This window comes from Leuciscus leuciscus (genome assembly GCF_965113295.1).
Source record: "Leuciscus leuciscus genome assembly, chromosome: 12".
Taxonomy (NCBI): domain Eukaryota; kingdom Metazoa; phylum Chordata; class Actinopteri; order Cypriniformes; family Leuciscidae; genus Leuciscus; species Leuciscus leuciscus.
The window spans coordinates 6,243,496-6,259,368 of record NC_138736.1 but is presented as its reverse complement, the minus strand read 5'-3'; the positions used below and the strand labels follow the sequence as shown (position 1 = coordinate 6,259,368).

Below are 15,873 nucleotides of genomic sequence, written 5' to 3'. Positions count from 1 at the left end.
TGACTATAAAGAAAACAAGGACAGTACGGTACGGCGTCTAAAGAATACGGCCATACCAACCATCTTCAGAGGACAGACAGGTCCAAGTGTATCATCACCCATTGCTGTAAGTTTAACAATTTTATTTTTTTGTTAGCTTGAACCACTCGATTGAAAAAGCATTGCCGTTGTCTTTATCTTCCTGTGAAATGCAATCAATGAGTGGGGGAGCGCGGGGCACAACGTAACACGGGGCTAGTTGTTGTAACACACTTCTTTTAAATACTTCCACACATGCTAGCATGACGAAACTTGGTGTATTTACTAGTTGCCATATCAACACTATATAGAGAAAAAAATTGCGCCAAAATAAAAAAAAAAAAAAAAAAATTTTTTGGAAGATATCCATAGACATTTATTAAACCATAGCAAAAGTAAATTTCTTACTTTAAGTACATTTTTCATCTCTATTTTTTGTTTATTTAAAATTAGACAAATCTGATATTATTTTAATCTCCAATATGTTATTTAACAGTTGAGAAAGTTCTTTAATGCTTCGCTAACTAGCAGAAGACACTAGCCGGGTTTAAATCCCAGTTGTGCAGGCGGGGGCATGTTGTCACACTGCGTTACAATGTGCCCCTATTGGAAATATGCTATTATATTCTATTGAGAAAACATGAGAAAAAGGTGAATAAAGTGTCAGTGTTCAGAAATGACTAATTATTTATTTGTTTTGAAATGTTCTATAGCTGTGTTTTCCTGTGTTCGTAGTCAAAACTCAAAAATGAGTTTATATTTAATTATTAAAAATTGCCATTATTTTATATGAAAAGTTAATAATTGTATTTTATTTAGAAAATATTTTAGTTTGTCTTGTACAATTTTTTTTGTTTTTTTTTGTAGATCAGATAACATTTTAAGCTGTCATGTTACAATGTGCCCCTCACATGTTACAATGTACCCCACCTACGGGGCATGTTGTCACATTTCACTTCCATTCTTTCGGGGTATATCAAGAAAAAAGTATATACTGTATTAATAAAACAAAACCACATAATTGTACTAGACATGTGGGAAATTAATGTAAAAAAAAAAAAAAATACTCTGAACCATAAGTAGATTTACACAAACTGAGAAAGTCAAAAAGCGTTACTTTGTGCCCCGCTCTCCCCTGCTAGGTTTGCTCGATCATTTGTCTTGTACAGTATATAACGTTAGTAGTTTTGTTGTAGAGTTCTGGTGAGGTAACGTATAGTTTAATTAAAGGAAACTTGTGGAATTTTCGGTATTGTTTAGCTACAGTTTCTATAGTACAAAATACTAGTGATGTCCCGTTATGTGCCGAAGCTTTGGAGCGTGTGTCGAAAATTCATGTCATTGATGACGTCCGAAATCTCGCTTGGCCTGACTACTTCTGGAAGCGGTTCTAATCCTGTAAATTCACAGTCCCCTACCCTGTTTAACTCCGCCACTTTCCATTTTTAGACTAATAATATTGCCCCTCCTTCTGTTATGAGCAAAGATTTGATTTACACACATTTGATAGCCCCATTCATTTCAAGCCAATACGTTTATTACACCGTTATGTTATAGTATATGCTACATTGACTTAGAAGGGGGGAATAGCTCTTGAATCTGTGCTCTGACCCTGGTTTCAGAATCAGCCTTGCAAGCAGCCTTTTCTTAAAATTGAATTGTATGTAATATCATATTACCTATGCTGTTGAAAGAAAGGTGTGTTGGATTATTTATTTTTTATTTTTTTTGCATCTCAAAGGTATTGCCTCCATGGAATAACCTTTTTTTCTTTTAATTATCAATCAGGTTGAGCTTGATGTACAGCAGCCTATAGCCTATTTTCAGGCGCTGCGTCATATCATTACGCCTGCTGGACTCATGGTACGGCAGCAAAGTTTCTTTATTATTACGCAGGAATGAGAGTATAGTTCCTAGCCATATCAGCCTAGAAAATCGCAACTTTACATTTTCCGTCGGTCTTAGTACACGATGTAACTACAGAAGAGTCAAGTTTTAAATAGGAAAAATAGCGAAACTCTTTGGTCATTTTTTTTTTAGAGAGATGCTAATGGTCTTGTCCGATTCAATGATCTATGCTAAGCTATGCTAAAAGTGGTACCGCCAGACCCGGATATCGGCTGAATTGATTCGAAAACGGTAAAACTCAACAGTATCCCTTTAAGAGAGTGTGCAGCAATAATTTTTTCGACAGTGATTTCCGCCCCTCCGAGCAAGGAAAGCGTCGTTTTCTGAAAGCGTCGGCTGTGCACATGTCGTTTGTACAGCAAGTAGATGTATGTATGTTGTTTCATAATATTTTTGATGCATTAAGTTTTCTTGTCAATGTATGAATTGTTTTGTTTTTTTGTCCACTGTGTATCAGAATAATTCCTCGTCTCATTGCGTTCATGATCAGTCACGTTTGGCTGTATATTTTGATGTCTGCGTTTGCATCTTCGAGATGTATTTTTTAGAGCGTTTACTCATCTGCAATGTCTCCAAGACTTTTCCTGTCAGATGTTAAATAGACATTTAGAAAATGATCTTGAATGTATGCAAAACTGCTTTTTCTAAGATGTTTATACGCTACAGATGTTTTCCAGATTCAGCGATCTTTAGCAGACATCTTAGAGACGTACCTTTGCTATCTGGGTTATTTTATATTTCATTTGAAGAAGACTTGATTATATGTAAGTGCATCACAGTGCCTGTATCTGTTTGCATCTCAAAAAATTTGTTTTGGGGTTTCATGACCCTTAAGTCCCACGACCGTTGCCAGAAGCCAGTGATTACAGTTTAAGTTTTAAATATGGATATTTTTCTTACAAAACCTCATCGCTTTTGCTTCAGAAGGCATTTATTAACCCACTGGAGTCATATGGATTACTTTTATGATAAATGTATGCGCTTTTTGGAGCTTTGAAAACTCAAGCACTATTCAAATGCTATTACAAAGCTGGGAAGAGCTAGGGTATGATTTAATATCTTACTGTGATCAGCTAAAAGAAGAAAGTCATACATCTAGGATGGCTTGAGGTTGAGTCAATTATGGGATCATTTTAATTTTTGGGTGAACTAACCCAGTTTAAAGGGATAGTTCACTTTGAAATTAATTTTTGTTATGTTTTAGCATACCTCAAGGGCATCCAAGATGTAGGTGTCTTTGTTTCCGCAGTAGTTTCAATTTTGATATTTTTAGGTCAAACCGTTATGTCAATCATATAATGCAGGTCTATGGTCACCACCTCAAAGAGCATGCACAGAGAAGTCCAAATTAAACATGATTTAATGACTCGTAAATGTAAGTACACATTGATGACCTAAGACACGAAACGAGTGGTTTGTGTGAGAAAACAAACAGTATTTATATCGTTTTTACCTCTTGTAGCCACGTCCAAGTGATCTGAGGGCGCGGGCGCTTCGGTCTGCGCAAGCGCCGGAAAAGATTTCTCGCGCGTGTACGTCACTCATTGTTTACACAGAACAGAGGCTGCGTCCGAAATCGAATACTTCCCTACTATATAGTATGCGAAAAACAGTACGCGAGCAGAGTAGTATGTCCGAAATCATAGAATTCGAAAAACAGTAGGCGAAAAGTACCCGGATGACCTACTACTTCCGGCGAGATTCCGAAGTGCGCATACGATGGACACTTTACTATCCCGTGATGCCACGGGAGAGGAGTTGTCGTCGTTATATTTGAAAATGGCGGAAAGCGGAGACGCGGCTGTATTCAAGTGTAAGTACTTTATAAAACAATTTTTGTTTCTTTGTGGTTAAATTGTATTTGTTTAACATCATATAAGTAAACGACTGACTTGTTAAAAGTTTAAACAATGTAAATTGAGGGTGTCCTTTTCCAGCCAATTCAGAAAAAATATAGTTTTATCATTATTATTACGGAATAGTCCGAGCTAATGTAAACCAGCTAGCTAACACTGTTTTCTTTAAACAAAGACGTTCGTTGTTTTAGCAGTTTAATGAGATGGTTACAAAACTACAGTAAATTAAAACGATTTTATTTCTCCTTTACCAGTGTTCATATTATGAAATATTTGTTGGTTACATAGCAAGCTACTGTTAACAGTACCTCAGCTTGTCCATGTAACATTAATAGATTGACCATGGTTCATTACATGTTAAATTCTGTGTTGATTTTGCAGATTTTTTTATTATTATTGTAGTTCACCCTAAAATGAGAATTCTGTCATGATTGAATCATGCTCATGTTTGGCCCTGTAATGCAATCATTTAACGAATCATATGTTTTACAATATAATTGACTGTCTTGATATTCTGTTTTCAAATATTTGTAGGATCTGAAATGTCCACAGACTGGGGTGAGCACTGAGGATGGGGGGGTTACAGCAGCATCCTGGAAATGGTATTCTGCCATGGGTGAGGCAATAGGGGGCAGACCCTCCATCACACCACCCACCCTTATTGCCTCATCTGGCCCGGATGTTGCTGTTACCTCTCCATCCTCAGTGAGGTCAGAACGTGAAAGAGTAGGGAGGAGAAGAAAAGATTTTGAGGAGCTGATCCGAGAGATGGAGGAGAGGGAAGCTGAAAGAGAAAGAGATGCCATTGAAAGGGAGGAGAGGCGATGGAGAGAGATGGAGGAAAACGAGGAAAGAAAAGAAAGAGAGCATGAGAAGAGACTAGTACAGGAGGCCAGAGAAAGAGATGAAAGAAGAGACCGAGAAGTGAGAGAGAGAGAAAGGGAGACAAAAGAGAGAGAGAGGAAAGATTCCTTCAGCTATTAGAAATAATTGCAAAAAAAAAATAAAGGAATCAAATGGTCATGTGTCATGCTGTTTTTGCAAGTTTTATTACAAAACACTTAATGCCCAGGGATTTACAGTAGCTAGATTGTCAGTTGTAAAGTGCTTAATATGTGGCATTGAGTAATTCATATTTTTTGAAAAATGGAAAAATGGCCAGCGCGTTTTCAGCATCCCGAAGGCCCTCTCGACGATGTTCCGTGCACGAGAATGCTTCCTGTTGTAGCGCGCCTGTACAGCATTTTGTACAGGCTCTCTGTATGGTGTCATGAGGCAGATGGGCGCACTCAGGCAAGGATATCCACCATCTCCAAGGATGCTTTTTCCTGCAGGTGGAAACAGGCGGCCAGTGTACACAGGGCTGTTCTTCAGCACCCTGGCATCGTGCACCGACCCAGAATACCCAACAAAAATGTCGAGGAACTTCCCCTGGTGGTCAGTGATGGCCTGCAGCTGTACAGAATTAAACGGCTTCCGGTTGAAGTAGCACTGCACGTCACTTGCTGGTGGTTTGATGCGGATGTGACAGCCATCTATTGCACCAGCTACTACCCTGAAAGCTGGAGACCCTGCCAGCTGAGCAAAACCTGCTCCCACCGCCTCCAGGTCATCTGCACTGGGGAAAGCGATGAGCTGCCTCAAAATGCCGATGACTGCCTTGCTCATTCTGTGCACAATGTCGTGCACAGTAGACTTCGGGATGTCAAAGGCGAGTGACACTAACCCGGTATGATGCTGCATGGGCCAGCCAGTAAAGGAAAACCCAGCACCTCAACGTCCTTTTCCCACCCATGGTCCCAATCAGGTTTCACTGCAGCAATCAAGGACTGGATGGACTGCCGTGAAAGTCGGGAGGTTGGGGCGGAGGTCCGCTCCATCTTCAAAATACAGCCGAAGAATTGGCACAGCAGCATTCAGGTGGCAGTAGGTCTGGCTCACAATCTGTAAACGGTGTATATAGTTTTATTTTAGAATACAATTTGAATTAACAAGATACTTGTTTCCTGTGTTGGCTTATTTATAAATATAATATGTCTGTATTTATATGTATATGATCCATTTCTTATGCATGATGTATTTGAATATGTATATTTGTATATACTATATATATTATACATATAATGAAGACATCAGATGTATAAGCCTCTAAGTGCCAATTGAAATTTTCTCCTAGAATTATAATTTTTATCAAGCTTGTATGTTCAGTTATTTCACTAATGGTAGTGAAAAGGAGCTATTTCCATTAAAATTAAATAAAAATGTATCTCTATTGATTCATTCATTGATGGTAATTTTATAAGCTGTACGTTTTATATATATATATATATATACACACACACGCGCGCGCGCATACAGGCACACTGCTTGTGCTATTACCATCAATGAATGAATCAATAGAGATACACACACACACACATACATTTGTAACGTTATCTCTTGGTTCATTCATCGATGGTAATAGCACAAGCAAATCAATTACTATTTCCTTGCCAAAAATCAACATCTGTCATTGTTCACAGGTTTGTGTGTTTTTCTGAGGTAAAATTTATTTATTTGGTAAAAAAATTATGATTCTTAAGTTTTTTTTAGAAATTCCGGAAAAGCTCCCGACGAAGGCGTGATCTGCGAGTAGCTGAACGACGCCTCCTCTGGATTGTGAGCTCGAACGACGTAAAAACGCCGATGAAAGCCGAAAGCAGAACTAAAAACATAGTTGTGGTGCAGTCAGTGGAATGGGCTCTTTAAATTGTCGCGCTGTTATGACCGCGTATGTCACGTGACATTTCCAACATGGCGCATGTAGTACGTCCGGACTCCATTCATACTACCCGTATTCAAACTCTACAGAACGTACTCGTTCTAATTTAAATGTAGTAACTACCTACTCACATAGTACGCGATTTCGGACGCAGCTAGAGATTGTAGGTAAGACGGCTAATAGAAATGGTACTAGTTTGCGCTTATCCGGGATGTTTAAACCGTCGTAAAAGAAAACAGTTACGTATGCTCGCGCGAACTCATGAGGGAGTGGTGAGTTTTCACGAATTCCCCATTTATGAGCCTTCTCTCTTGAAGTTATGGTTGATTGCTCTTCGGCTGGATATCAACACACCCATAAACTTACTAAAGTTGAGGAGGGTCTGCAGCGATCATTTTTCCCCTGATGATTTTACAAACCAAGGAGTGGCTCGCATAGTACTGACATCATCAGCTGTGCCTATGAGGTTTTCGCATCCAAAGGAGGTATGTGAACAACGTCTTTGTATGTGTCCTTTCTATTTGTAAAGCTGGCATTACATGAAATGAGCAATACAATCTCTGTGTAAACAATGAGTGACGTACACGCGCGAGAGATCACTTCCGGCGCTTTCCGGTGTTACAATATATTCGGTTCCTGAAATATTTGGTTCCAATGGGTGGAGCTACCATGAATATTCACGAGACCATCTCGTGGGCGACCAATACTACAGGCGAGTGGAACAGAAATGATTAGCGTGAGCGCCTCAGATCGCGTTTTGTTTTATGGATTATTTATTTCAAACAGGTAATAAAGTTGAACGAAGTTAAGCGTAAACTATATATTTTATAAATAATTAATCGTTTATGTAGCATGTGTTTCTCAGTACCGTGTTTAGCGGAACTAGTAGCTACAGACCTGATCCTGTAGGAAGCGTTGGAAGACCTAGGCCTACAATAAAGGCATATTTCTCCAAATTTCTCCCAGATTAGTTGTTGTTGACATTCTATGCTATAGAACTGTTCGTTTCTCATGAAGGACTGAGATTAAGCTTTTTAATTTTGCATGTTTAAATAAATATTTACAATTATATTATTGTGTTTTTATTCTGTCTCCCAAAGTTGTCTGCATATTTTTTAAATAGAATTTAAATTATAGGCTGATAGCTCAAGACAACATACGAACATGGAGTTGCATGCTTTGAATGTTGCTTTACACTCAACTGGAAATCTTTTTGATACCATCATACTTTATAAAAAAAAAAATATCACAACCATCATACGTTATCATAAATGTTAAGCTTCAGATGCATTAACAGTTGTTTTTTTTTTTTATAGCAATGCTTTAGAATGTTGGTCAAATTAAGTGAAAATAACCATTAATCATAAAAATTAGGCCTACATCTTATCAGTTTATTAATGTTATCATTCTTATGTAATTTTTTTGTAAACAAGTAAACACAAAAACACACTGGTGAAGTACTAAAAATGAAGGAAAGGTATAGTTATACATTTATATTTGAAAAATAATATTATAGTAAATATTTTATTAGTCTTGCTGTAGTAATTTTGTCCTTGATCCCATGTTTTTCTAATGTCTAACATTCTCATTTTTTACAGATGAATATGAATAAAATATTTAATTTTGAGACACTTTATCTTACTATAAAAGTAATTTCGAGTTAATGAATGAATACTTAAAAAAAAAACTCAATAGATTTAACACAGAAATATGTTGTGGCGGATGTTTTTGTTTTTCAAATTTAAACAGTATTGATAGTATTTAGGATAGGTAGATAATTTTATGTATATTATATTATAGGATAGGATCGGGCATTTATATAGCGCTTTCACATGTACTACTGTACACCCAAAGCGCTTTTACAATCATATCAGGGGATCTTTCCTCAACCACCACCAGTGTGCAGCATCCACTTGGATGATGCGACGGCAGCCACAGTACAACGGCGCCAGTGCGCTCACCACACACTAGCTATAGGTGGAGAGAGGAGAGAGAGTGATAGAGCCAATTCAATGTAATTTATAAACATAAACATTCAATTCAATTTATAAACATGGTTTCTATGCTCTTCTTTAAATGATAATACTTTTTAATTATATGTCCATGATCCACCACACCCGAGAAACTTCTTTTCTGACCTGCAATTAACTATTGTACACAGCTATGGCCAATTAATAATTGGTTCATTACAGTTTGTGGAGCATTCAACATCCAATTGGCTATGGTGATGTTTTAAAAGAATAACGAGTCTCAACCACAATTCATAAAAAAAATAAACTATACCCATACTTGTTGAATTTGTCATTTTGGCTGTGAATATAGATAGGCCTGTATAGTAAATATTTTAAAAAAAATGTTCTTAGAAGGGCACAGAACTTTACAATCAAAGGTGAGTTAAGTAACACTAAGTGATTTCTCTGATAGTATCTTCAAAACATACTACTTCTGGATGAGGTCTTATACTATATTATACAGTGAGGTTTTTATTTGCCCTGTGTGCCTTATGGCCTAAAACATAAAAGTGGGCTCTTCCTTGTTTCGATTGCTGTTCAGTGCACAGAGCATGCCTTCAAGGAACATCTCTAATTTTCATTTTCAACCACAACGTCCTATATAGCCTATGGGAAAATACGTACAGCTCAGTTTGAATTTAGAGCTACATTCATGGAGCAAATCCTAACCCATTATGTAATATAGTAACCATTTTGTCACCAACCTTGGCTGTGACTACTGAGGTCAGAAAAGGGAAATATTACTACAGCAGGAAAGGCAAACAATAAACTTCTATCAAGACTACAAATTGCACAAACTAAGTAGCTACAACATTACTTTAGTTGGACCTTGCTTTGTATACATCAATACAATTGAAATAATTATCACTTAATTTGACCAACGTTTTAAAGCATTGCTGAAAACAACTGTTAAAGCAACTGAAGCTTAACATTTGATAAAGTATGACAGTTGTGTATCAAAATTATTTTCAGTTAAGTGTAAAGCAACATTCAAAGCATGCAGCATGTAACTCCCAAGTTCTTATGTTGTCTTGAGCTATAATTTAAAAGCTATTTTAATACTATACAGACAACTTTGGGAGACAGCATAAATACACAAGAATACTGTATATTTGTAAATATTTAAACATGCAATAATACACATTTAAAAAGCTTGATCTCAGTCATTCATCATGAGAAACGAACAGTTAGGAGTAGTTTAGGACAAAACGCGATCTGAGGCGCTCACGCTAATAATTTCTGTTCCACTCGCCTGTTGGTCGCCCCGCCCACGATATGGTCTCGTGAATATTCATGGTAGCTCCACCCATTGGAACCAAATATTTCAGGAACCGAATATATTGTAACACCGGCGCTTGCGCAGACCGAAGCGCCCGCGCCCTCAGATCACTTGGACGTGGCTGTGGTTACAAGAGGTAAAAACGATATAAATACTGCTCGTTTCGTGTCTTAGGCCATCAATGTGTACTTACATTTACGAGTCATTAAATCATGTTTAATTTGGACCTCTCTGTGCATGCTCTTTGAGGTGGTGACCATAGACCTGCATTATATGACTGACAGACAAGAACGGTTTGACCTAAAAATATCAAAATTAAAACTACTGCGGAAACAAAGACACCTACATCTTGGATGCCCTTGAGGTATGCTAAAACATACCGAAAATTAATTTCAAAGTGAACTATCCCTTTAAGTCGATCATCTTCAGGGTTAACCACTGCGGCACCAATCCAGTAGGTGGCGGAAATGCACCATATGTTGCTTTGTAAACAACCACAAGAGTTTCAGGCTGCTCCACCTTTTCCATACGACAAGTGGATGATGACAGCAGCTGTCAAGCTCCAGAAAGTCCCATAACAATAGCCCACGTGACTCGTGCGCCTCCTAAAGGCAGCTCTATGAGAGGAATAGACGGATGTCTAGTGCCATGCAATAGCTTTCAAGTCTCGTTCCGCTTCTCTTCAAACATGGCTCCTTTACGTTGCGCGTAGCAGTGCGTCCCTGTAGATCGCAATTAGATTTATTTTTTCCCGCAATGGTACGCGTGTGCGCTTTTCCTGGATGTTTCAACCGAGAGAAAGCAATTAGACTCCGTCCAACGGCATCGTCACAGGAGGAAAGTTTGATTTTCCACACATTGCCGCTGCATGATCCAGAGAGACTGAAGCTGTGGCTGCTCGCTCTCAAACGGGATATAAACTCACCCATTGAATCGGTCCGCGCATTGAGGGTTTGCAGTGTCCATTTTTCACCGGACGACCTCACAGGACCAACTCGACGATATCTGAATTCAACCGCTGTGCCTGGGCAACAAACCGAGGTGTGTGTGTGTGTGAGAGAGAGAGAAAAGGCTCATTATCCTGCTGTTATTGATCGAACAAGGCAAGAGAGGTTACGAAAAAAGATGACAGATTTGTCAGGGGTGAACTGTCCCTTTAACAATGAATTATGACAATCTATTAATTTACATTTATTTTGTTTATTTTTCGCTATTCCAAAATCTGATGATTTGTTTCTTATTTTCATATTGACTCATTGGTCATCTTCCTTTTTTTTTTTTTTTTTGCATTCTAAATACTTGTGATCTTTTCTTGGATATTTAAAGGAACACTCCACCGTTTTTTCATATTAAACTGTTATTCCCTTAACTAAAACGAGTTGATGCATACCTCTCTCGTCTCAGTGCGTGCACTCAATCGCTCTGGCGCGCGGCGACACTTTGATAGCACTAAAACTGCTACTGTAGCTTAGCCCAGTTCATTCATTAGAGACCAAACAGAGATGACGTTAGAAGCGACCAAACATCTCCACGTTTTCCCTATTTAAATACAGTTACACGACCAAGTATGGTGACACAAAATAAAACGGGTAAAAAGGATAACTATAATGTATGGCGGAATAGCACTTTGGAGCACTTCGTCTCGGCGCAGTAATATCATCACTCCTGAAAAACCCTCTCTCCCTCTCCCTCTCATTTCCGTCAATAGAATCAACGTGACCTGCACCAGTAGTAGTAGTTTGAGCAGAGTTGACGAGGTATCAGGTTGTAGGAAGATAGTTTGTGAACAATCATGGTTTTAACGTGCATCGTAAAGGGTTGTGAGAACAAGCCGAAGGTATATAGTGCCGTCATGTTTCACAGAATTCCAACTGACCACAATCGGCGGAAACCTTGGTTAGCTGCTTTGAACATGGATACAACAACACCGGTGGAGATTCTGAAGAAGTGGCGTGTTTGCTCCGAGCATTTCACACAGGAGGACTATAACGTTACCTACACAGGATTAACGTTACGCCTAAATAATGCGGCCACACCGACAATACTCAAATCACGAACACAACGAAGTGGATCATCACCCAACACTGTAAGTGTCCTTTTGCATGGTATTTGGTTGTCCTGGAAGTGGCAGTAACCTTAGCTAATCCAACTTGTGTGGAGTTCAACCCGGTTAACACGAGTAACGTTAACTTAGCTGCGAAATCAGTGCGCTTCTGAGACAGGCAACAAGGAGTGACTGTTTGATGTCTCTTAATTTCAGTCGGCATCTGTTCGCAACCGTCACACTTGCACCACCAATTGCTGTTTGCCCGTCTTCTTTCGCCGGCTCCGGTCTGTTCTGGTTCATATCTATCTTCCCTCTCACGGTCCATAAGAGCTAGTTCCTCCTCTGTGTAACGTTACTCGGGTTCAAACAGATATGGCTCTGCTACAAACCAGTCGTCTTCGTCTACAAAGTCCGCCATTGCAAAGGATCTCTTGCAGTTTGCTAGTAGCACAGGTAGAAGTAAAAGTCACGTTGGTTCTATTGACGGAAATAGAATAGGGAATCCCTATTTAAATGGGGAAAACGTGGAGGTGTTTGGTTGCTTCTAACTTCATCTCTGTTTGGTCCCTAATGAATGATCTGAGCTAAGCTAAGTGCTATCAAAGTGTCGCCGCGCGCCAGAGCGCACGCACTGAGACGAGAGAGCTATGTATCAACTCGTCTTAGTTAAGGGAATAACATAGTTTAATATGAAAAAACGGTGGAGTGTTCCTTTAAAGGGAATTGTCTGCCTGATTTGATGTTAATTCAGCCAGCGCACATACCTGTATTTACTTCCGGTCGATGTCCACAGTAGTCGATTGTCGAGTTCACGCGCGTGATCTAAGCAACAGTGGAGACTCAGACTGTCAGCCGATGACAGTGCTGTGTGGTGTTCTGAGAATATCAGATCTGATGGATGGATTTTGTAGTTCGATTAGGAGGAATATGAGAAAATGGTTCGAGTTTGTGCCTTTCCAAATTGCAGTAATCGAATGAAGAGATATTTGTGCTTGAGCTTTCACCGTCTGCCCCTCCGCAACCGGGAGATTCTAAAGTTGTGGTTGGTTGCACTTCAGCTTGATGTGCAAACTCCCTTGCAAACATTACGTGAAAGAGATTACCGTGTTTGCAGCGAACATTTTGATGAGGACGACTTCACCGAAAAGAGCGTCAAGTCCCGGCATCTGAAGGCAAATGCTATTCCAAAAGCTAAAAAAACAGCGGCAGACAAATTGGAGGTAAAGGCTTTATGATTTGTACTTAATACGGCTGAGATATTACTCTCAGCTTTTTTTCATTTCCTGTGAAGAAATGTTTCGCGGTGTTGGTGAAAAATAAAACGCATCTAAATGTTGTAACTCTATGATAGACAAATGCGTCCTCAATGTTTTTGTTTTGGCAATTGAGTCTGACAAAAATCGACAATCGACTACTGTGGACTTCGACCGAAAACAGGAAGTAAATACAGGTATGTGCGCTGGCTGAATTAAAGGAAAACTCCGGGCAATTTTTAAGTTAATCTTGATCGTTAGACCTTTGTGAGTACTGTCTATAAAAAAAAAAACCATAAAAAAAAACGAACCGGATCGGTGCTTGCAACACGGAGCTACTACAGCTAATGTCCAGAGCTCCCACTCAGCTATAACGGCAGTTATAGGGGCATAAACATAAAGGGTGTCTTTGTGCCTGTTAACAGACACAAAATGCAATTAAAATGTCTGCCCAACATGAACAGGGCCCTTACATGACATCAAGATGCGTTTAGCAACTTAGCTATTGTTTAAATTCACCATAGTGTTTTAGACGGCTAGCTGTAGTCTCGCGCTGAAGTCCCGTGGGAACTCAGTTGTAGCCGGAAAAGGTAAATAGCAGTGTGCAGGTGGGAGGAGCGTCGTGTGTGTGAAGAGTGATGATCGGAGTTGCTCACAAGTGAAGAAGAAATGGTTCGCGTTTGTGCCGTTCCGAATTGTGGCAACAGAATGCGAAAATACAAGAATTTACATTTTCATCGTATTCCTTTCCATGACCTCGATATTCTGCAGTTGTGGCTAGTTGTACTTCAACTTGATGTGCACACTCCCATAACAGTACTACGCGCTAAAGATTACCGCATTTGCAGCGAACACTTTGAAAAACATGACTACACAGACACAGCACAGCGGGGCCGGTTGAAGAAAAATGCCATTCCGAGTAGGAAGATGCATGCAACCACTGTGGAGGTAATGTTTACTTTATTTATCCTTCCATTTGTGCACACACGGCTTGAGGAGAGATGTGCAGTAATACATGTTTTTGTAGTCTTATTTGCACAACTTTAATTATTTCACTAGCTTTTATGTCTTCAATTATATTTGTGTTGTGCTAATTTCTATGAGAAAACACTCTTCACACACACGATGCTCCTCCCACCTGCACACTGCTATTTACCTTTTTCCGGCTACAACTTAGTTCCCACGGGACTTCAGCGCGAGACTACAGCTAGCCGTCTAAAACACTATTTAGGTGAATTTAAACGATGGCTAAGTTGCTAAACGCATCTTGTTGTCATGTAAGGGCCCTGTTCATGTTGGACAGACATTTTGATTGCATTTTGTGTCTGTTAACAGGCACAAAGACACCCTTATGTTTATGCCCCTATAACTGCCGTTATAGCTGAGTGGGAGCTCTGGACATTAGCTGTAGTAGCTCCGTGCACCGATCCGGTTCGTTTTTTTTTTCTCTCTATAGACAGTACTCACAAAGGTTTAACGATCAAGATTAACTTAAAAATTGCCCGGAGTTCTCCTTTAATCCTCTGAGGTCTGATGGGTTTTTGGGGTCCTTGAGATGTTCTGACATTCCCTGACATTTGTGCTTTTTTCAGTTGCTTATAACATATTAATGGCAAAGGTATAATTACACTCTATTTAGCACAAACAGGGCTACCATAATATGTGAGCAACATGCATGTACATGTTTGTATTTTTGAGAGAATAATGTTTATGCATGGTTATTGAAAAAACTAAAAACAAACTTGAACAAACTTCAGTTCTCACCAAGCGGCAGCATTCTAATCTGAAAAATGAAGCCTACCCGGAAGTGCGAAAAACTGCAATACATCGAAAATCCGCTAGGGGAAGGTCCCAAAAGGGAGCAAATGTCCATACACCCCCATGTTAAAATGTCCATACACCCCCATGTTAAAATGTCCGTTTTCACAGCATAAATTCATGTTTTTACAGGTTGGTCCCATGGACTTTTATTGTATTTTTCGATAGGTTCCGAGTGCCTGACAACTGTGAGGGGGGTGAATTTTTTTTCTAACTCGTTAGTTTAGATCGTATTTAATTATAAAATGTATGACAAATAAGGGCGCGATTGACAGCTTGATTGACAGCTGACAACGAGCATAGGCTGCGCCGAGTGGAATTCCTGAAATTTGACGTCTCGGCCATGATCTGACACAACACATCATACCTGTAAGTTATCCTTTCTGAACATTTGTATTGAAATATGGCACCGCCCATACCCCCCATAAACGGCCTCAAAACCGTTCTTCAGAAAGTCTATGGGTGACGTCAAAGACGCTTTGTCCATATTTTTTACAGTCTATGGTTCTCACCAATGGAAGAGAGCGAAGGGGCGTCGTCCATCTTTTTTTACAGTCTATGGTGGGAAACACTGATTTTGTATTGTACTATTTTATGCAATCCTATGTTAGCTACTTGTTCTGTCTTCAATAATAAAATAATAAAACCAATGTCATAATTCTTAAATTTCCTCTTTTTCTCACACAATGTTATACTTCGGCTTCAGAAGATTTGGAAAACGCTGCACAAGTCATATGGACTACTTTTGTACTTTCTCCATTTTAGTTTTGGAGTTTGAGACTCTATGGTCAACATACACTGCCATTGTACAGAAAATAATCATTTCCTGTTGTGTTCAGAGGTGATCATAAAAACATGCAGGTTTTGAAACTGTGTAAATAATGACAGCATTTTCATATTTGGTTGAACTATTCATATAAC

At 39.1% G+C, this 15,873-nt stretch overlaps 1 protein-coding gene and 1 long non-coding RNA gene across 13 annotated transcripts in view; one reads left to right on the top strand and one right to left on the bottom strand.

The window, feature by feature from the left end:
• The window catches only part of zmym4.2 (zinc finger MYM-type containing 4, tandem duplicate 2), a 50,610-nt gene that overhangs the window by 10,187 nt on the left and 24,550 nt on the right, over positions 1 to 15,873 (top strand). The window contains exons 1-2 of one of the 12 annotated variants that reach the window (XM_082187032.1): positions 12,733 to 13,101; positions 13,983 to 14,082. The exons of 4 other annotated variants lie outside the window; for them this stretch is intronic. In XM_082187032.1, coding sequence (XP_082043158.1) covers positions 13,058 to 13,101; positions 13,983 to 14,082 — 144 coding nt within the window. In that variant the 5' untranslated portion in view covers positions 12,733 to 13,057. 7 more of the 12 variants (XM_082187026.1, XM_082187024.1, XM_082187031.1 and 4 more) reach the window with 7 other exon arrangements.
• LOC309511799 lies at positions 4,810 to 7,050 on the bottom strand. The gene is made up of 2 exons (XR_014210764.1): positions 6,910 to 7,050; positions 4,810 to 5,726 (listed from the first exon to the last, which is right to left on the bottom strand). It is a non-coding gene; the product is annotated as an uncharacterized lncRNA (long non-coding RNA).